Below are 21,584 nucleotides of genomic sequence, written 5' to 3' on the forward strand. Positions count from 1 at the left end.
TAGCTTAGTTTTAGACGTAATTAAAGACACTAGCCACGAGGAACACCAAGCAGTCACCGCATCAAGATCAGTTTGTAGGGAAAGGCGGTCAGCGTCATTACTGTATTAATATTATGATATATAACACAATCATCTGCGAATAATTGAATTTGAGATGAGAAACATTTAGGTAGATCATTAATAAAGATAAAGAAAAGTAGGGGACCAAGTACACTGCCCTGGGGGACTCCAGATGTCAAAGGAACAGAAGAAGAGTCTGCCTCTGTGGCAAGAACTCACTGTAGATGATGCCTTGCCCATTTGACATTACTGTCAGTCCTGCTTGTCCATAGCTTCCTGCTCCTGGAGTCGTCTTCCACTCTCACGCCCCTCTTTGAACCTCTTGTGTGACTCGGACATGTGTGCTTGACATGGCATAATCTGCATACATTTGCCAAAGCATGTGAAGATCTTCTGATGCAGTCTACGTAAACCGCACAACAAATTCAGGTTGATTCGTTGCTTCATGTTCATGGCCCATTCCTCAGGTCTCTTACCAAAACGGCATGCAAAGACAAGGCTGTATAAATAAATTTATATTGTAAGAACTCAAATAGTTGCAGAAACTGAAATCATAGTTGCGCACTGCCAAGACATCATGGTACTTGATTAATTAAGGATCGTACCCTTGTTTTACACATAGCCCACAAAACAGACCTAGTCCTGTAACTTTTCAGACAGACCTTGTATATATGCATGCATGTGCCAGGAGTCAAGTCAAACTCAGTAAAGGCCATCTCATTGAGGGCTTGCTAACTGAGCATGTCTTGCATGATAAGCTTTCAAATGGATGGCAATAGAAGACAATACATGTCTGCTATTTCATACGAGCTGCATGCTTCTTCAGATTGTGGGATAATGTTATCCAAGAGTTCTTCTGGTAGCACTGAAGTTTTTTATGTGCAGATGATATGGGCATTGAGTGCACTAGCTTTGGCAGCTTACTGTTGCAGCTGAGATTATTCCTTTATATCTTTCCTTGTTGCAATCAGACTGTTCTACTAAAGCATTGCTGAGAGCTGAAATATAGAGAACTTCTGTGATGAAGGATCAGTGTTACCTGTTCTGTGGAACTGCCTTGTGTTACTTCACTACTCCGGTGCATTGTCTAAATAATATCCAGCTTTCTTCCCTCTAAAGCAAAGTAGATTTTTGGGTTTTACAGCATTTTTTTTTTAATGTGCCTGACTATGTACAAGCTTTGTTTGATTCAGTCTTTAATTATCGCTATTCTTTCATCCCTTCAGATGTTTTGGAAGGCCAGCCAAGTCACCACTATTTGTCCAATGAAACTACTGCCCGTCAACATTCCGACTTTCTCATAAACCGTGCTAGCAGTGACTTGCTTCTTCATGCTTTTTTGGATGTAGGTTCATGCACCTATCTACTGGTGTCAGTAATTACCTTTCACCAAGCTAAATGCAGTACATAAGGTTTCCTGGGTAGTCAGCAGAGGCTGAACTCGTGCATCGAACATTGCAATTTAAACCATATTTCGAGCGAATTGTTTTGAACTTTGAGCTCAGACAAAACATGGCCTGAAACCCTTGAATCTTATCTCTGAACTGTGTGCAATATTTGTGGGAACAATTAATAACATCACTTTGTTATAAATGCACACATATAGAAGCAGTTCCACTAGGCTGCTAGCAGCAGTTAAAATCTGGCTGTAGTTGTGTATGGCAAAAATGCCATTGCTTTAATGACAGGCAGACACGTACCCACAATGTGGTGATGCTGTTATATTTCATCATCTTAAAATCCTCTACAAGGAATGCACTAGACAGTGTCAGCGAAAAGTTATGGCTGCATAACCTTATGTTTACCCTTTGCAGTAGCTGGTACACTATTTTCACTAACAGTGCTCTGTCTCATATTTAGCATTCTTTTTATGATGTGAAACTTGGAAAAGAATGCAGCATTTGAGAGGTTTCAATAACCTTTACTGGGACACCTGGTGTTGCTTGCAATTGGATAATTGCCTTCCAGGTTGTTTTTTTCATACACAGTGGTTTTTGTAATATAGAAAGATATTTTAAATATGGTTTGAATCATTCAGCCATTGAAGTATTAGCACCCTTCTTTCCTTATTAAGCCACAATGTCATGGCCTAATAAGGATGTTTGCTTATGCTTGCTTGACAGCAGGGTTGCCAGATCGCTCCTACCACAGGTAGCCAAATTGGCCTCTGCAGTAGCCCAAATGTAGCCAAAAGTGAAACTTTTGGGTAGCTTATAAGTAACCAAAAAGCTTTTGTCTTTTTGTGAAGTCATTTCTTAAGCATATTGAATTAATTTTCAGCAAGAATACCTACATATTAGTTTTTCCACGCATGACCTCCACGCACATCGTCACGGAGGCCATGATATTCCTGAATTCATGATAAGGCAAATGCGGTCTTCATTGCAAATGCACTGTATTATTTTTCCCAGAGCATTAAAAAATTACGTAAAGAAGAACTGACAAATAGCATCGCGCAATAAACACGCTAAGCAATGGCATGCATTCAGGCGTTCAGTATTATTACTTACAGCTCATGATAATTTCACTTGACACCACACAATGCACTAAAAATTACAAGACAAAGTCTAACACAATAGATGGCAGTTGGTACAAAATCTAGTACAATCTAGTACATTAAAAAGTATGCAATGATTAAGCATCACGAGCTAAAGTTATTGCGAAGTGTAACTGCTTGGTCCGTACAAAATGTCAGAGCTGAAACGGGACAAAAATTCTTGGCTCAGTTTAAAATCCTTGCAGCAGCCTCTGTTCCTGGCCAGGGCAAATTTCACATGGAGGAACGCTACCAATGTTTCATTCGACATTCTATTTCAAAGGTCGGTTTTAATGAGCGAGACCTGGCTGAACACTCGTTCGGCGGCGACATTTGGTACGGGTAGTGATAGCAAAAACAGGAGGGGGGTTTTGAGTTGTGTAGGGAACGGATGGCTGTGGTGGCTGTGGGGCAACAGAAAAGATATGTTCTATGTTGGCGTTGGAGCAGGAGCAATTTGGGCAGGAAAGGTCCGAGTGAATTGCCACGTAGGTGCCATGCAGCAGGCAGAAAATTAGGCAAATTTCAGTTAGGTTAAGCTCGGTGTTCTCCCTCCATTCTGGCGCCAAGGTCACCCACGGCGTACCGTCAGCGGGAGCAAAAAGCATCTCATGCTTAAAACATAGGACGCCGAAAGCTCACATGTGGAGGCAGCAACAGTTCGCTGGCGCGCCCCGGTAGCGTTAGTGCGCGGATTCCTGAGGCCAGCTTTCTTTTATTAAAATTAGCAAAAGGCCGCGATCCTTGACCTTTTCACATGCATATGTGTTCTCTAACATAGAACTTGCAAATTTTGATTTTGTAGCAGACGCGCTCAATTTCTTTAACCTGCTGTCTGCCTTTTTATTCCAGCATGCTTTTCATTTGTGCTTAACTATTTTTACTTTTTTTTACACAGGAAAAAAATGTAGCCCAAGAATAGCCACATAGCCAAAGGGAAAATTCTGACACCAACTCGGATAAAAAGTAGCCCAATTTGGCTATTAATAGCCCAATCTGGCAACCCTGCTTGGCAGGGAGGTATAAGCAGACATGTCGTTCATGGACATCTGCTAAGTGCATGACAGTTGCGCTCTTTGGCAGTTCGGTATCTGTTTTATAGGTGTAATAGGCTGGCATTACGCTGCAGAGGTTAGCCACATCAGCCTTTTGCATGGCTTGAACTGGTTATCAACTTCTCTGATCATGGGCTTAAGTCTTGCATTAGGATCAGACATTAGATTTTCTTGGTTAGAAAGCTAGTGAAATTTTCATAATTACTTGTCCAATTATTACCTACAATCATTCTAAGATGTATGTTTCTGTTGTAGAAGCAAGCCCAACGAATTCACCTAATTAATGCATCTTCCCTATCTTTAAGTAATTGGTAACGCATTTTCCAAAGCACCCTGTATTATGCCACATGGAGTGGTGTCTGCAGTGTCATTTGTCTTTTACCGCTACTATACATTTTTTGTCATTATTGTTACTTCAACACGTGCTGTTGTAAAATTAATGTGCACACAAATTTTCATTGTTGCATGCACTTTGCAGGCTTCCAAGGACTGCATAGGTTAGTAAATATGACTGATGAGAAACATCTAAAAGGTGTCTTATTTTGTTTCGAAGTTTGCAAACCCCAGCTGGCTGAAAATGCCAGACCTGTTGAAATTTTCACCATTTTGACATCATCTTTATGTACAAAAACATATAAAGATGGGTGGCTTTGTGCTCCAAAAGGTGCAATTGGGCAGGGCATGTTGCCAATAAGTTCCTTCAGCAAACTCATTTGGTAGGGATGTGGCCTTATTAGATGTTTGTGTAAGCTGAAGGGAGTTCAGTCACCGGCATTCTGCTTGAGCACTTGACTAGCGAGTGGTTACACATTTTTTGCTCATGTAACCTCTGTGAAGTCATGTCAAAAGCTCCTGCGGGAAAATTGACATCCAAAACCAGATCTGCAGGAATTGCATAATATTACATTTATTCATTGTGCACTTGCACATAAGACATCCACCACTGGTAATCACCAAGGGGGTGTGCATAAAAAAAAAAAGTCCGAACCCAGACATTTGTGTCTGCGCTCCATTAAAGGGGTTCTGAACCAGCCCTCGGGCTTGGTGAAAAAAGTCTGCAGATAGCACATACTGTCGTGAACCTCTCAGCGAAATTTTGCAGTTGTGCACGGTGCATGGATCTCGTAAGCAGAGCGCGAAGTCACTTTTCTCTCAAATGCTCTCTTTTTGAAAGTTTTAAAGTTTTAAAGTTTATTTAACATAATGAACATATACAATGGCAAAGTACACACTTTTGGAACCCAACAAATTTGTTAAAGGGTCCCTACCTTTAACAAATTCAGTTAACAGAAGCCTGCTCCTCACTCTTTTATGGAGGCTTTATTTCGTGATATAGCAGATTCTCATGCACGGCTGCTATTGGCCAATAGCTGACATCAATCAAAAAGGGTGTTTGGGTCAATCCGCTTTTTCCTACTGTTACTGTGTATATTTATTGACACAGTTTAATCAACAGGCTGAAGTAAGTGAAAGTCTGCTTCTGAATTTCAATAATAATTGCATACTTCCGAAAGCAGCTGACTATCGTCTGCTCACGCTCGGCCTTGGTTGCCTGCATAGGAATTAAACTTTGGCCGCCCTGCTTACCAGTGTCATAGCCGTTGGGTCTTGCTAATTTCGACTAGTTTTGAATGCTCAACTAGCCTCGAACCACCAGAAACTTAAGGTCAGACCACATGCACGCTTGCCAACGCACGCTCACTCCTGGCCACTCCTGGTTAGACGCCTTGGCAGGCTTCGCTTCTTAAGGAGCTATTGATAGCACTTCAAAATGTACAAGTTGGATGTGGCTACTATCTGTTGGTCAAGCTGGTGCAGGTCAAGTTGTAGCACAACCAGACAGGAGCATATGAGTAAGAGTGCGTACTCTAGCCCTGTCATGCACAAACCAAACGCTGCAGTTGCATGTAGCTGCAGTCTGCTAAGTACATAGTGTAGATACCGTGGCCACCACGGGTTGCTGCAATGAGTCCACTGACTGAGTGCACTGCAGCTCGCTGAGGGCAACCATGTTTGAGCGTTGTAAGCGCCAGAATTGGAAATAGTCGCGTCTACATGAACATCCACAATCAAATTTAAACTGCACTCCTCGATGATGTTAAGTAGTCAAAGCGTTGTGGGCACACCCCGCTCCGCTGTAGCCTATGCAGTGCAGAGCACAAGCACCTGAAATGGTACGTTTGATTGCCAATAACTCCACTTCTGCTGAACGCATTGAAGAACTTTCTACAGTAAAGTATTTCTGAAATAGCTTAATTTCCAATGCATTTCTCAACTTCGATAAAATGTGGTTCAGGGCCCCTTTAAGTTAGAAACAACAGTCCTTGATGGGTGGCAGCATGTGCAAACCTAGCCTGGTCACATGATCATCATTCCTTTTCATTTTTATTTGAGACAGAATACATTTTGATGCCATATGTGATGTGATCTACACTTTTCTCTATGCTTTTCCTTACCTATTCTTGTACTGTTGGCACAACTGAATGTTTTTGCTCTGTGTAGGTCAATGAAAAAGCAGTTGGTGACAATGCTGTCCTCATGAATACCTTAATAAGGAGTGGTAGATGCGCTATTGGAAGCCACTCATTGTTGAAAAATTGCTGCCTAGAGGCATCTGAGGTGATTGTTGGCAAGAATTGCTACATAAATGGGCTGACAGTGAACCTAAACGCTCAGGTAAGATCCTTTGTCCCACATTACTTCTCCCTCTCTGAAAAATATTGTGCATTTTGTTAGCGTGATGTTTGCCATTGTGGCTTTAAAGTAGACAAAAGACTGAACATGGTGTTGGTAACTGCTGGTTAGACATGTCAGTAACTGCTGATATCATTTGAATGATTTTCCAAATGTCAACTTGAAGTATCCTTCTTAATAAAAAAAAGTCGTAGTTTCGCCCACAAGGCGAAGCACCGATCGCGATAGAAAGTTAGTAGACTGCTATACGAAGTAAGGATAGTTTTTTCGGTCGTATAAACTTAAAAACATTCGCTTACTAACTAAATTAGCAAGCATGTTGTCGGCGCACAGGCAAACATTTACACATATCACACTTGATAACCGTGGGCACTCACTGTCAAAACGCTGGTGTGAGGAAGCGCGGCAGCAACACCAAGCGAAGTGGCCTTTGCGCTGTCCGTTGCTTTAACGCGAACTGTGTGGCGAGAACGCAGTACGCACAAAGGTATGAGCTGTCTGCAAATTGCTTTCAAGATAGGGCACGCGCAACCACGCAAAGTATGCAGTTGCTGCCAGAGTACAACGCCGCCACCCCTCCCTCTTGCACTGCCTTCCCACTTTCCTCCCTTGTGCACGATTGGGAAATATGCAGTTGATGTCGGAGTAAAACACTACCTCCCCTCCCCCCCCCCTGTACTGCCTCCCCACTTTCCTCCTTTGTGCATGGTCTCTATCCCTCCCCCCACGGCCTTTGTGCAACAGAAGACAGCACGTTTCCTCTCAGCATGCCGCCCTTGCATGCGCCAGATTGAGCCAGGATCGTCGGCTGCCCATGCATGCTTCCACTCGCACATACAGCATACGGCATGGCAATGGTGTTATTGCCCTTGGACTTTATATGAAACATCACGGCAACGGCGACAGCAGAAATACACCTGGAGTGTCCATATAATTGCTATCGCAATAATATCTGCTCAGATTGTTTCACCACAGCTGCTTTAGTATCGCTGAGTGCACTTGGTATTGCAAGACATGCTGCTTAATGGTATAGGACAGACAGCAACATTTTTACACTGCACAATATTGTATAGATACTTGAACCTGCTGACCCAATTTTTCTCACTTACAGGCTTTGATTATTCCGGAAAACACCTGCATTATTCAGTATATCGTCTGTTTCGAGGATTCTGATGCTTCATTGCCTGTTGTTGTCACATTTGGAATGGAAGACCAACTTTGGGTAAAATTCTTTAATGTTTAGTTTAATACTATATGTTTATGTTGGTAATGCCATAGTATTGTCATTCTATGTTTTGAAGCGTTTAGTTATTGCAAAAAGTCACAGGCATCTTGACTGCACTTTGCATATTAGAAAAAAAACCTTGTATAATATACTGTTGTCAGTGCTGTTTCATGTCGCATTATTTTGATTGAATATCAAGAAGGGTGCAGTGTAATAGTTGCTAGTATTAGGTCTAAAAGTTTTAAATACTTCGCAAAGTGTATCATGCAGTCTTCAAAATATAATTAATGGTAAAAGCACGCACAGCCATTACATTGTCTGCTACACCTGAATAAACATGACTAAAGGGAATCAGTATATTGCTCCATGCTAAGATTGCAACTCTTTTCACGGAATGAAGGCTGCCTAAGAAAACAACAAATATGCGATAAATTTGACACAACTTCAAAGCCAAATGTCGTTCCTACCATTTTGTTTAGTGGCAGAGAAGTAGATATGTAGCATTACTGTGACATACCCTACGATTTGGGATTCTGTAGAACCTTTGCAGTGGTCATGTAGCTTGCAGAATGTAAAAGAGAGAACATCGCAAGTAGCACTGCCATTGCTTGTCTTTTGAGTGTGCCTGAATGCCGGAGTTGCCATAAGAAACTGGGCTTGTTGTGCTCATAGTTACGGTAAACATTTGGTGTGCATTATAGAACAGTGTGACTTAGTACACAGAAAAAGTATCCTCTGACACATTGTGATCTCTGCATGCTGGAGCACTTCACAAGTGTGAAGGCTAGTTGTGTGTTGAATGGACGCAGCTTCGTGATATATAGCTATCTGCCAGTAGAAACAAATGGTTGTTTACTACAGAGGGAATTGTTTTACAACTTCTCAAATTTAAAAAAATTATGTTTGACTCCAAAGTGAATATGTTGAAAGTTCTACAAGGGTGGATGAGTTCAAACTTTCTGGTGCTTCTTGCAACATCTCAACTTTGACAAAGGCCCAAAACCTGCCTTGTCTGTGGACATGGTGGATTTGTTCTATTCCATTCCGAATGCGACCTCCCTCACGCTGTTAGAGATTCTATTGATGACCCTTCTCCTGTGCCTATTCGGAATAGTATGGGGATAAGCATTGATAGTTTTTTAGAGATGCTAACCTTTTATCTTTCCTCCACCTTCATTATTCATAATGACCCCTTTTAAGTGATATCTTTTCAGCATGTTGTGACAAGCACATTGATTCTCAACCACAGTAATCAAAATTTTTAGGTATGTGGATGATTATTTAGCATGTAGATGAGCTTTCAATCCTCCTAATACCGAAGATTGCATCCCTGTGGTCGAAAGTGTCATAGACATTTTTTTAAAGTGTTCCTCGGGCCTCAATTTTGCACACGACATGCCAATAGGAGGACGTTTGCAGTTTCTTCACATCTCCCTTATTTTACATACCGAACGTGTAGGTTGGATGTATCAGCCAGGTTCGAAAAACGAAATTCTTAGATATGATTCAGCCCATTTGAAAGTGTAAAAAGAGGGATCACTCTGAGTTGCTTGTGTGCCGCTCTTAGAAAATCATGCTGGCACTAGGTAGCCATGAGTGTGACCGGCCACCCGCCGCGGTGGCTTAGAGGCTTTGATGTTGCGCTGCTAAGCACGAGGTCGCAGGATTAACTCCTGGCTGCGGTGGCCACATTTAGGTGGGGCCGAAATGCAAAAACACCTGTTCCCCATGCATTGGGAACACATCAAAGATCCTCTGGTGGTCAAAATTAATCTGGAGTCTCCCACTACAGCGTGCCTCATAATCAAATCATGGTTTTGGCACGTAAAACCCCAGAATCTAAATAAATTCAGTGTGACCAGCCGGTTGGAATGCTTGAAAAAGCCAAGCTACCCACAAGAAATGGCTCAGGTATGTGTTGAAAGCCTCACGAAGGAGGTAAAGCTCACTGTAGAAGGAGGGGGAGGTGCGACAAGGTGGCCTGATAAGCGGCTTTTGGTTGTGCCCTACATGCACGACCTCTGGCACTGTCTGAAGATGGTGCCTGCGAAGTAACGGTGTCCCCAGTTCTGTCGATGCTGGACAAGCAAGTACACGGTCAAACAGGCCAGTGCTTAAGCCATAGGCTGAGAGTGCATGTGTACAACACAGAAGCGATTGTGGACCCAAGACATTTAGCAGATCATTGCCTTAGGTGCCAGTGCCGCCCCCTTTTCCCCTTGAAGTCACACGTGTTCTTGGTTAGTTTAAAGAGAACGAAGTAGGCTGTTATATGAAGCCCTCTGCATAAGGTGAGAGGAAAGTAATTCTATCAGCATCCCCACAGTCGACATAACAGAGAAGGAGGTGGACTTCCTACATCAGGTTTTGCGATAACACGCATGCGCAGCAGTATGGTCTTGCGTTTCCAATATTTTTTTTTCTCTGCGTACTTTGCTCACCTTCAAACCGCAGTTGATAGTCCAGCGTCTTTCTTTCCACTTGCTTCCTTCTTTAGTGTTTCTTTTTTGCTAGAAATTCTTAGAATGCACTTAATAAATCTTTTCACCTGTCAAAGTAAGGATGAACCTGCCATGTAGTTTGACAGAGCACTCAGAGATTTGCTGCACTTGCAGTCAGAAATTTAACTTACAAGGTTTTTGTGTGTACTGATCACCTCTCCATAGATGGCACAACTGGTATGCAATGTCACTTTTTGCACGAGTTGTTTCTAGAGAGGCAAGGAGTGCGTTGAACACATAAAACGAGTATACTTGAGAGTGGCAGGGGTTGTGCAACACTGGGAATGGCTGTCAAAGGGTTAATGAATTAAGGGAAGGAGGCAACTAGTCAGAGCTCACATGTGTGCGTAACTGTAATGGACCATGCCAACAGTCATGATAACAAACCAAAAATGTTTTTTTTAGGGGGGGGGGGGGGGGGTGATGGCGGGCCTGTATGAGCATATGTTCCCAATATACTGTAGGAAGTACAGCAATTCAATTCAAAAATGATGTTTGACAATAATCAAATTTTGTTCAAAGCACATAAGGCATTTGCAAAATTTCTCATCTGACTGTGCTTTCATCAAAACACAAAAGTGCTTTAGTGCAAGAAAACTTGCCTTTTCCCTATCTGAATCCTAAATTCATGTACCAGTAAGCCGATGCACTAGACTTTCGTTAATTTGGCTCTGGTTAATTTAATTTTTCAGTTAGTTCTATCCAAACTGAAGGTCACGACTGGAATCCATACATTGTTGTGTGCCAAAACGTTTATTATTTCAATCCTGAAATTGGGCCTCACCAAATATTTCGAACTTAACTGGTCGACACGAACACACCTGACCAAAATAGCTACAGTGTCTGTCTTGGCGACATTAGGAGACAGTGAATGCATCGAACACATCTCATCTATTGTCAAAAATGCCCATTTCCGACCCATGCTAGGAAGCTTTTCAAGCAAGAACGGTAGCTCACATTGAATTATTACAGTATAGTGTTGTGCGAATATTCAGATTTTCGAATAGTAGTTTTGAATATTACACTATTCGCTTCGAGAGAAGCTGTAATATTCGTGCTTTTCGAAGTATTGGAAAACTCACGGTCGCGAGTTTGTTTACTGTCTAATAGTCAAATACCCATTTTCCGGACGCCCGATAATTCGGACGCTTTCGCGGCGACGCCATAGTACCGGGTACATAGAGTCAATGTATAAGAACGTCTGAAATTTCGAACGTATTAACCCGTCGCCGTCCGATTTTGCGGACTTTTTGCCATGACCGCAGGTCCGAAACGGCATTGATCGAAGCCACCGCCGCCGCAATTTTGATTATCTCGTCGCCTCGAACAGGCGCTCTCGTACGCAGATCCGCTGACAGCCGTAGCCACCACCGCGGCAACGCTAGGCCTAGCTACATCTACGTTCGTTATCAAGCTTCCTGCTTTTTGGTGCCGTGTTTTCATTAAAATAATTCGCCGCTGTTAGCAATGGCATCGACTCCGCCTTTATAATCCTCGCCAATGGCTTCGAAGTTCTCCGACAGCACGACGCGTTGCATGATGCCGATTCCAAAACGTTAACTTCGCCTCAATACAGCAGTGTTACGCGGTGAAGCATGCACGCAGTATTGCGGTGAAGTATACCAAGAGGGGGAAGAGGCAGTTGTCATGGGACACAGTATGTATTCCTTAAGGTGGCGGTCCCACTCCGGCGGCGCGCTCTCCGCATTTTAGTCATTGTTTGCGGACGCACTGTGCTTTTTGCGCTCATTGGACAGATGTGAATTACATTGCATTATAAAGCTTACTTTCTGCACTTTCCTACTTCACCTATGTTGAATACCAATGGTGGAGTCGGAGCAGCCGACGGACTCCGCGAGCAAGCACTCGACTCTGGCGTGGAACACAACCTGCGCCGCCGGAGCAAGGCGGAAGCGGAACTTCTATCTCCGAGTTACCCAGGATGCCTTGCGTGTTGTCATTTCCTTCCGCTGTTTGCTCCCAGCACTGCCGCACTGGTCATTTGTCTCTCCAGCGCCGTTCACCTGTAGTTTTTTTAAAAGTGCGGAATGGATATCTCGCCAAGCGTGCAGCAGCTTTTGCTTCCTCGCGAGTCGTGACCGGTGGCGCCTCCCAGCAGACAAACGTGGTAAAGGAAACACGTCACGCAGAGTTCCGGTCCACTCCGCCGATTTTGGTGGAGCATCTTTTTCTGTTCCACGGAGTGACTCCCGCTCTGAATCCACTTCGACTCTCTCATTGGAACACCTTACTCCCGCCCTCACTCTGTCATTGGAAGAAACTTGCTCCGAAATGAGCAGAAAAACTTGCTCCGACTCCGCCATTGGAATTCAACACTAGTATTATCACCTAGCCTGAAGCTTACCTGATGGCAATCAAGACAGTGTGATCCAAAAACAGCGTTTTTGCTGTACTAGCCTCCTTTGTACTGCGTTTCTGGCAAAATTGTTCAACATAACGAAATGAAGTTTGCTGTACCTTTAGATGAAACGTTATACAAGGTTTCTATGAAGAGATATTGCATGTAAAGCAATTACAAATTTATATAGGTGCAGATAAAAACGGGAAAACAATAAAAGTTTATGAATTACTATCTTTTTTCCTTTCCAACACAGAACAACAATATTTAGTGGTTTTCTAGGCTACAGTGCACTTATCCATGTGAAGTTGTTTTGTGCTCTAATGAACTGTTCATGAGTTATTATTACTTCAAATTGGCAATTTATGACTATACTTGGTCACACATTACCGATGAATATGCAAAACTATTCAAGCTGAAACTGAAATTTTCAATAATCAAGCAGGAAGCCCTTCTCTGTGATTCTGGGAAGAGAAAATGCTCTGATTGATTATTGAAATGTTGATTAAGAAATCTACAAGGGAGCAGTGAATTTAGCCAATTTTTCTGCTCGCCAGGTCCGTGCAAATTGACATTCTTTTTCGTGTACATGCTAACTCACAAAGAGCGCTACACATTAGTAGAGCCATATAACGTTGGTCCTGTAATTACTAGCACTCACGAGTTTTACTAAGCAGTACTTGAAACAAAAGATTTCCAATAAATAATAAATCTCACAGGCATATTTTGCTGGCAGTACCATCTGTGCAAAAAACATATCAAGCTGTTTGACGTCAGTTCTAACATTCGTCAAAAGTGACACCACCAAACATTTCAAAGTGGGCAAAATGCAAATAGATTCTTTCTCCAAATTTTAGTGTTTCGCTCAGTCTAGTCATTGCACATTCCTTCAAGTACACATGTCTGCAACCATGCCATCAATATAGTCCAACAAGAGCTCACTCAATTGTGGCTGCTGGGAGTAAAAAGAATGAAAGAAAAAAAAAAGCGCTGTGCATGGGGCATCATAAGTGTATGCCAGCTAGCCAGCAGTTTAGGCTATTGTGCCAAGGAGAATTGCAGATAAAGTAAGATTCCAAAAATTTCCTGGGTGCTCACATTTGTTCGCAGGTGCTGTGGAAGCGTTTTTGAAGTTCACACAGAACTTGCCCTCACCTCCTTCTATCTGCAAATTTGCTTTCCCCACGTGGTGAGGTGCAGCGTGTTTGACAGAGTACTGTTTGCCTTATTCGACGCGACACCTATTGAACGATAGGATTAGCAGCAAACACTTAGCGAGACTTATTTCCCCCAGTGAAAAGTGCGATGGCTGCCTGACCTGTAGCATCAACCAGCTGCGCGCAACAAACCAAATGTCACAAGTTCCGACGCCCAATGAAATTTTCAAACACGTAATATCCAGTAGGTGGTCTTCTCATTGAAAGATATATCGTATTTACCTGCGTAATTATCACACTTGCATAATGGTCGCACCCCCACATGGTCCACCTTCTTTTTTGAGTCATCATCGTATCCTTGAAAATCACTGCAGTGAGTGCCGTTTGCTTGTTTCAATGCGTGGCAGCCGGTCAAGCAGAGTTTTCCATCATTTCTTCTTGCGAAGCTTTTCCTGGATTGCATGCGCAACAGCGGCATGTGCACTCAAAAGTCTCTGAATTTAGCAGAAAAAGAAAACAAAACGCACGGACAGCGTGAAAAAGGCAGTCAACACGTTTGTTTTTCTTAAAACCTTTTGTGCGCAAACAAACAGGGACGAATAATAGAAGAAACACAAGGACGAGCGCTTACCAGAATTGCTGGGTTGTTTAAGCTATAGTTCGGACAAGTAGAAAGAGGGCTGGAAGAACTAGAAATGAACTAAAGTGTAACTGTGAGTCAGCCTAGTTGGAACAGATTCATCTTAAAACTTTTTGTGCGCAAACAGGGACGAAGAATAGAAGAAACACAAGGACGAGCGCTTACCAGAACTGGTCAGTGGCCAGTTCATTGGTCAGTGGTCAGTGGCCTGCTTCATTTTCTAGCATTGTTACAACCAGCTCGTATTTTGATTACTAAAGATTTCACAGTCGTGATTTCATCATGTTACTACATGTCCTGGAGGGCTGCCTTTTGCGCTTCGTCTATGGGTCGTACAAACAGAAAATCTCGTCTATTTAGCTTATCTGTTTTCTGGTGCCCAAGCACTTCACGTACTGATGACAAACGTTGGCAACGGCTGTGAACGCATGCTTCGACACACCAACGAGTGCCCAAAACCATTCGGCCGGCTTGTGGGACCATAGGAAACATAAGTTCTTCGAAAGGGGAGAAGGCAACGCCCCGCGCACGCGGGAAGGGAGGCAGACTGTAGCGACCGCCCTTCACTGAAAAGAGATCACCTGTCCCAGCATTGCAACAGGGATAGACCGGAGCATGCTGCGACGGCTAAGAGGAGATTTTTTTCCCTTTTTCATAACATGGGTGAGTGGCATCGCCTGGTGGGAGACTCTGAACTACATGCAAGATGGTGGCTGTGATACCTTCTCCTTAATTATACACGCATGCACCCACAGTCTCCTGTCACAGTAAGAGCACCGATACGCCCAATAAGTGTACCAGCCGTAGTTCAGACTCATTTCGGACGTGCCTGTGGTGATTTGAGCCCTTGGGGGCAGTAAAAGGCATGAATTCGTTTCTTCGAACTGTCGGATTTTTTTGCACGTTTTCGCGGCCCCCTGGGAGTCTGAAAAATTGGACATTCACTGTAGTCAATAAGGCATGATTTTTAAAATAAAAATAGACTCGCACGTTCGGTGAAACTGTATAAACATTATGGTGGGAGCTTGCAATTATATTAATTCATCATTTCATTAACTTTCATCATCATAAAGTCATTTCATCAACTTTGTTAAACAATGGGCGAAAGAAACCGAGCAACGAGCTCCAGATATGCTGGCATCATTATTGCCAATCTTGGCACCCTTGTTGCCTGCACTCTTTTGTCACCATTGCCGCGTCCAGACACTAAGCTAGAAAAACAAGTTTCAAATAAAAATAAATACCTTTAAAAATTTCTCATAAACGTCTTAATTTCTTATTAACCTTTATTAGAGAAAACTCATAAACATTGTTTCAAAACATTTAAACTAAAATATATAAAAGAAAGCGATGAGTGGATGATGTCAACATTGTCAAAATAGCGGAAACTCGGCTGGCCAGCAAGATGGACTTGAACGACAGTGTGAAAAATCTATTTTGGAGATATTTCGCAAACATCCCTCTAAAAACGAAGCCCGGTGTTCGAATAAATTGGTCATGCTCATACATTATACATAAGTATTCCAATGAATAATTCTTACTTGAATTAATTGTGGTCTCATTCTCACAAATTAGTCCACTTAAGCAGTGTGTTCAATGGGGCTGGTTGGTTTATCTTAGAATTAAAACAGGAACAGCGCAACGCAGGACGAGCGAGTAAAGAGCACAGGACAGAGCGCTCTGTCCTGTGCTCCTTACTCGCTTGTCCTGTGTTGCGCTGTTCCTGCTTTTATTCTAGTCCACTTAATCACACAAAGCTCGAACACCCTTCCACATCAATGAATTAAGAACTCGCTCACACATATTTCTAGTCACAGAGAGTATATTAGTATGAAGAAAACAGCAAAATTCTAAATGTTTAAACATTAATTAGTATAATAATTACTTAGTTAGGAATTCATTTACTGAATTATTCACTACTGAACACTCCCTCCAGGATATCACAAAGGCAAGTATGGACTGTACATTGGCTTTGCAGCACTAAATCAAATTTTTGAGGCATCAAATTCAGCGTATCAAAAAGGATATGCTGGTCTTTATGGGGTTAATAATTGCATATATCTAATTATCTTGTATACCACTTTGCAGCCAAGATTTTTTAACGGCAACTATTTGATATTTGATTTGAACATATTCTGCCAAAATTACTATTCACTTCAAATTTGATTCGGACTCGAAATCCACTATTTGCACAGCCCTATTACAGTATTTATCCGATTCTAACAGGCACCTTTTTAATTACAACAAAATTGTAAGTTTCCTGCATACTGCAGTCGAATACAGAACCAAAAATTCATTTGCAACAGCCTACTGTCAGTCAGCCTAGACAGCGTCATCGCTATTGCCATCACACGACGGCAACAGTGCAAGTCTTGCGTTGCATGAGTACATTGTTTAGGAGCTCCAATGTCATTTTTATGTTAGTTTTCTACTTTGAACCTATAAAAAGTATGTCCGTGTTCGATTTGGAGGCATGTAAGAATCGGGTCAATACTGCCATATGAATAAGCTGTGTGGTCTGACATTTTTTTTTCTGCCTCTTGTTTAATTGGGCCTGCCAGATAATTACATCAATTTTATCGGTCCTGGCAGGACTGAGTTAACAGAAGTCAATTGTAAACCAAAGCACAACTTGGCAGGCACACCTTTGTGCATCTATGGCTCTGACTTCATGCATGCTGCTGATATATGTCCAGGATTATCAGCCTCTTATGTATCTAGAAGCACCAATTTTAGCATCTAGAGAGGCTGAGGAAACCAAACCGTCAATTGATTGTGCACAGGTATGCATTGTCATAACAAATCACGTAGTACTGAAATGGTAAGTGCTATCAGCTATTATGAGTACCAAGCATTTGGGCTACATGTGCATTGATGGGGAATAGAAATGACACATTATCTGGCCAAACTAAGGTGCTACACTCTAAAAAAGTTTACACCCTTTGGGACTTATCTCGTCCCACAACAGTAGTCGTCATATGCCGTGCTTGCAGTTCCTTTCTTGAAAACTTGTTGCTTGCTACTTTCCTGTCAAGAATGCTGTGTCACTCTGATAATGCGGAAGCCGTTTGTGACTTGGAAGTACCGGCTCTAGCGTTAAAGAAAAGAAATGCGGGCAAGATAGAGGACAATTATTGTTGTGGTACAAGATACCACCCAAAGTGTGTAAACTTTTTAAAGAGTGTATGCTTTGAAGTAACATTGACCTTTCCTTTGTACATTTAGTGGAAGCTATTGTGTTACACAGTAATAATTCACCCAGAAAACAAAAACAGCATTTTGTTAGACTGGCCCAGCATATTGTCTGCTATTGTGAAGAACGTAGGCAGTGGTAGCATAGTCACATACTCAAAGATAGTAGCAATTCTGTGGCAGTACTGTAAAGTTTTTTTTATTAAAAAGTCACTGTTGCTTGTTTATCAAAATTATAGTATTTCAGGACACGGAAAGTTTATATTACTTTCTAATTCACTGTGTGTACCCAATGAATTCTACGTCATTATTCAATTGCTCATTCAGGGAGGACTGGCATGATAAATGCCTGTTAAAGGCTGAGCTGGGTACTGGTAATGTTTGCAAAAAGCCAACTGTGCTGGCCAAAAATCATGCAAGTAGCAACCCTGCACTACACTTTCAGTCACCGAAAGCCTTTTACAGAAAGTTAAAGGTACCAGCGCCACAAGGGAGGAAGAAAGAGCCAGCACCGTAAGACCTGCAATGATTCCTTATGTTCATAAGGTCTCCCATAACCTCAAGAAGGTGGCAGGCCGGTATGGTGTACCCATTGCCTTTTCTGCCCCCGTCAAACTGGGTCGACTCTGTTCGAAAACCACACGCGAGGAGACCGGTTCGCAAGGCTGTGGCAAGAAGCATAGCACGTCCTACGGGAGATGTGCTACAGGCGTGGTGTACGAAATTCCCCTTGAGTGCGGCAAGTCCTATATAGGACAGACTGGACGCTGTATAAATGGACGAGCCAGGGAACACAAACTAAATCTAATGAAAGATGGCGTGGCACATTTGCCTGCGCACTGCAAGGCCTGCATGTGCAAACCACGGTTTTCTGAGATTAGGATTCCTGGCAGAAGTAGATTTCAAACAGCATGTGAGCTGATGGAAGCCTACTACATAAAAAAGAAAGGAACAAATTGCATAAGTGATACATCTATCATGCTCTATAAATCAGAAACTAGATTGTTTGACCGCTGGGTAACGTAGATCTGTGAACAGCCAGCGCATGCGTGTATGTATATATATATATTCTTGGGTCACAGCCCAAAATAAATCAGTTGGAAGTGCCGCCTGTGTTGTCTTTATGTGTCTTCCTTTTGTGAGTGTTCAATTGCGGCAAAAACATGTCTTTTGTCTACACCACACGTTTCATGTTTTCTATGTAACAGGAAATCTTTGTCTCTCCAAACATTATTTGTGTTAGTTTCATTCAAAATAAGATTTGATTCTCGCCGAGAAAAGTCTTAGAATATTCCATTCTTGATGCTTGTGCTACAAAATCCACTGAGGTCAAACACAGGAGACTCTAGTGTAGTCTTGATAGGACCCCAAAGCACTGTGGGTAATTGGTACCACTGTTACTTGCAACATAGAACTACTGGTGCAAAGGGATTGCTTGCAAATATTACTGCACTATGCCTCTTCACTTACCTTTATCTCAGTACTAAAGAAAGACAAAACATTTGTTGAAAGTCAGTGCTACGTTCATCTACTCCTGTCCCTCTTGTCTTTCTCGCGCTGTACCCATAGACATAATCTATGGATGAGCCACTTTAGGCATTATGGAAACAAAACTCCATCACAGTTAAAGCTATTCTCCAAAGCAAACAGTAAGCAAATGTAGCCATCATTCGAGCCCTTTCAGCTAGTCTTCTTGCATTAGCTTACAGCTGAGATAACAAGTGGAGGAAAAAAAAAAATGTTTATCTCAATCTAATTACACACTTTGTCAAGCACCGAGACCTCAATGCTGAAGTGACAGTTCTGCAGCAGAGTCCATTTAGATGGGCACTTTCCTGCTGAAAACAACCTAGAAATTACATTATTGTGCGCAAGTGTAACTGGCCAGCTCTTCAAATCGGCCTGTGTCTGTCTGAGGCAGTGAAGTGAACAGATGAGGAAGGCACCTGGAGGTGAAGAGAATCGCACGCCGGGGAAAGTATGAAGGAGCGTGCTCAGCACGTACTGCCACCAGCTAAGTACCGCCACCAGCTAAGTACCGCCACCTAGAGGAATGTGTAGGTAACATTGAGCAAAGGGGGGATGGGGAAACAAGGCGAAGCATCGTGGAGGAGGAAGGTAGGCGTATGCACGCTGCATTAATCTCCTCTGGCAGTGCTACAGGTTTTCTCTGCGATGCATACATACTGGGTTCATTTCGTGGTAACATCGTCCTCCTGCACTGTACGCTGTGTGTGTGAGTGAGCGTGCGACAGTGAGCCGATGGTGGCAGCTCAATCTTGCGTGCGCAAGGGGAGGAAGCGCATCGTATTCCATCGTGCGCATGACATCATGGAACTGGGGGAGGGTGTTGTACTTCGGTCACGCAGGCTTTATCTTGACAGCGATAAAGGGGGCTCAGTCTAGGTGGGCCAACGGCTCCCAGCTTTGCATGCACTGTGTTCTCACCACTCAGTTTGCATTGAAGCGATAGACAGCATGAAGGTCAGTTCACTCGCTGCTGCTGCCACGATTCCTCATGCCAGCGTTTTGACCGCGAGTGTCCGCAGTCATCGAGTGTGAAGTGTTCATGTTTGCCTGTGCACGCTGACACCATGCTAGGTAATTTAGGTAGTAAGCGAATATTTAAGTGAATGTTTACAACGGGGTGTTCTACTCTGGCTGCTGCTGCATATGGCACGGCCATGCGAACATTGTCTTGAATACGATCTGCGATGCAGACAGTGTAGGCGTCAAAGCAGACAGAGGGCTGATAGCATCATGCGCACTATAGCACCTATATAGTTGCACGTCACCCGCGTTCACGGAGTGAAACATTGCTAACTTTTTGCACTGGAAAAGCAAATTTGCATTATTTCTTTGCATTTCAGAACAAAATTTTTAAACACTTTTACCTCATTATGGAAGTCCACTGACTGCAGTTGCTTGGATATAAGCTGATTCCTCATAACAGTCATGTTCATTACATGGTATTTACTGCCTTGGTGATAATATAGAAAAATAGCAAGAAAACCTGAAAAGGAAATGTGCAAACAGTGATTCATGTTGCTATGCCACTGGGATTGGCTGTTGAGCTTCATTTTCGGTAATACTTTTAGTTCTGTTTACTCGGAGTTAGAAAAAATCTGGTTCCGTATAACAAACTTTTTTTTTTAACTTTGCCTTAATGCAAAACCAACCAACCATCCATAAGGCTGTTGTTCCGTTTAAGCGATTTCCATTTACCAAGATTCTTCTTTAATCATGTGGTGAAATTCTTATTTGCTCTTTTTCAGGTGCCTTACACTAACGAAGACGGTCAAGTGGGCCAAAGTGCACTCAAGGAATTCTTGTCTTTTGCTTCAGTTACAGAAGATGACTTATGGCCAATCACAATACCTAAGGTTGGGTTAAGCATTTCCTTATAACTATATAAGCAAAAGCTCAACCTCAAACAAGAGTGCAACAGTGACGCAAAGTTGAAAATCATAGTAGGTTTCTACAAATGACCTCTTAATTAGTTTTCCAGTAATCATAAAATGACAGAAAATGGACACCAAGTAATGTAAATAAAAAAATAATGTAATAGTTAACACTGCATAATGGAGCCATTTTACTGTATACAATTCTTTTTACTGCTTTTTTTTTTGAGTGTTCCTCTTCTTACTGGCTGTAACCGCTCCCCTCTGTAATTCCGTTTGGCCCTGAGGGTAAAATAAATAAACAAAATTATTGTGGTTAGTTAACAGGGTTCATTATTGCACCTCAGATCATTTGTTTCACCTACTAGCAGATTTTGCTACATTCATGCAGACTTTGTGGGGTAGTTGGTGCTTTGAGGTTGCTCCTTATATATATACATATATTTTTTTTTAAATTATTAATTTTCTAAGTTAGTATGATTAGGCAAAGATTGTTGTATTTTTTTATTATTTTCCTTCCATAAAACTACAGTTGCGACCAAGGAACCCAACCTTGGTCCTGTGACTCGGGTCACAAAACGTCATGCCGAATGAGTTAAAATAGAGCCTACGCAACTTTCAAAACAAAACAGAATCTTGCGCCTCAGTCACGAAATGATGTGTTGACTAAGTCGCTGTGTAGTTAAATGCAATAAGACATATTTTTCTCATTATTCAACTTGTTTGGTACTATATTATAAAAGTATTCTCAGTTTAAAAAATTT

General features: G+C 42.3%; 1 protein-coding gene across 3 annotated transcripts in view; it reads left to right on the forward strand.

Moving 5' to 3' along the window:
- The window catches only part of LOC142563751 (L-fucose kinase-like), a 91,649-nt gene that overhangs the window by 24,881 nt on the left and 45,184 nt on the right, over positions 1 to 21,584 (forward strand). For all 3 annotated transcript variants that reach the window (XM_075674375.1, XM_075674358.1, XM_075674366.1), the window contains 4 exons: positions 1,287 to 1,405; positions 6,154 to 6,327; positions 7,457 to 7,567; positions 20,695 to 20,802. In XM_075674375.1, the coding sequence (XP_075530490.1) occupies positions 1,287 to 1,405; positions 6,154 to 6,327; positions 7,457 to 7,567; positions 20,695 to 20,802 (512 nt within the window). The remainder of the gene's footprint in view (positions 1 to 1,286; positions 1,406 to 6,153; positions 6,328 to 7,456; positions 7,568 to 20,694; positions 20,803 to 21,584) is intronic.

Source organism: Dermacentor variabilis, chromosome 1 (genome assembly GCF_050947875.1).
Source record: "Dermacentor variabilis isolate Ectoservices chromosome 1, ASM5094787v1, whole genome shotgun sequence".
Taxonomy (NCBI): Eukaryota; Metazoa; Arthropoda; class Arachnida; order Ixodida; family Ixodidae; genus Dermacentor; species Dermacentor variabilis.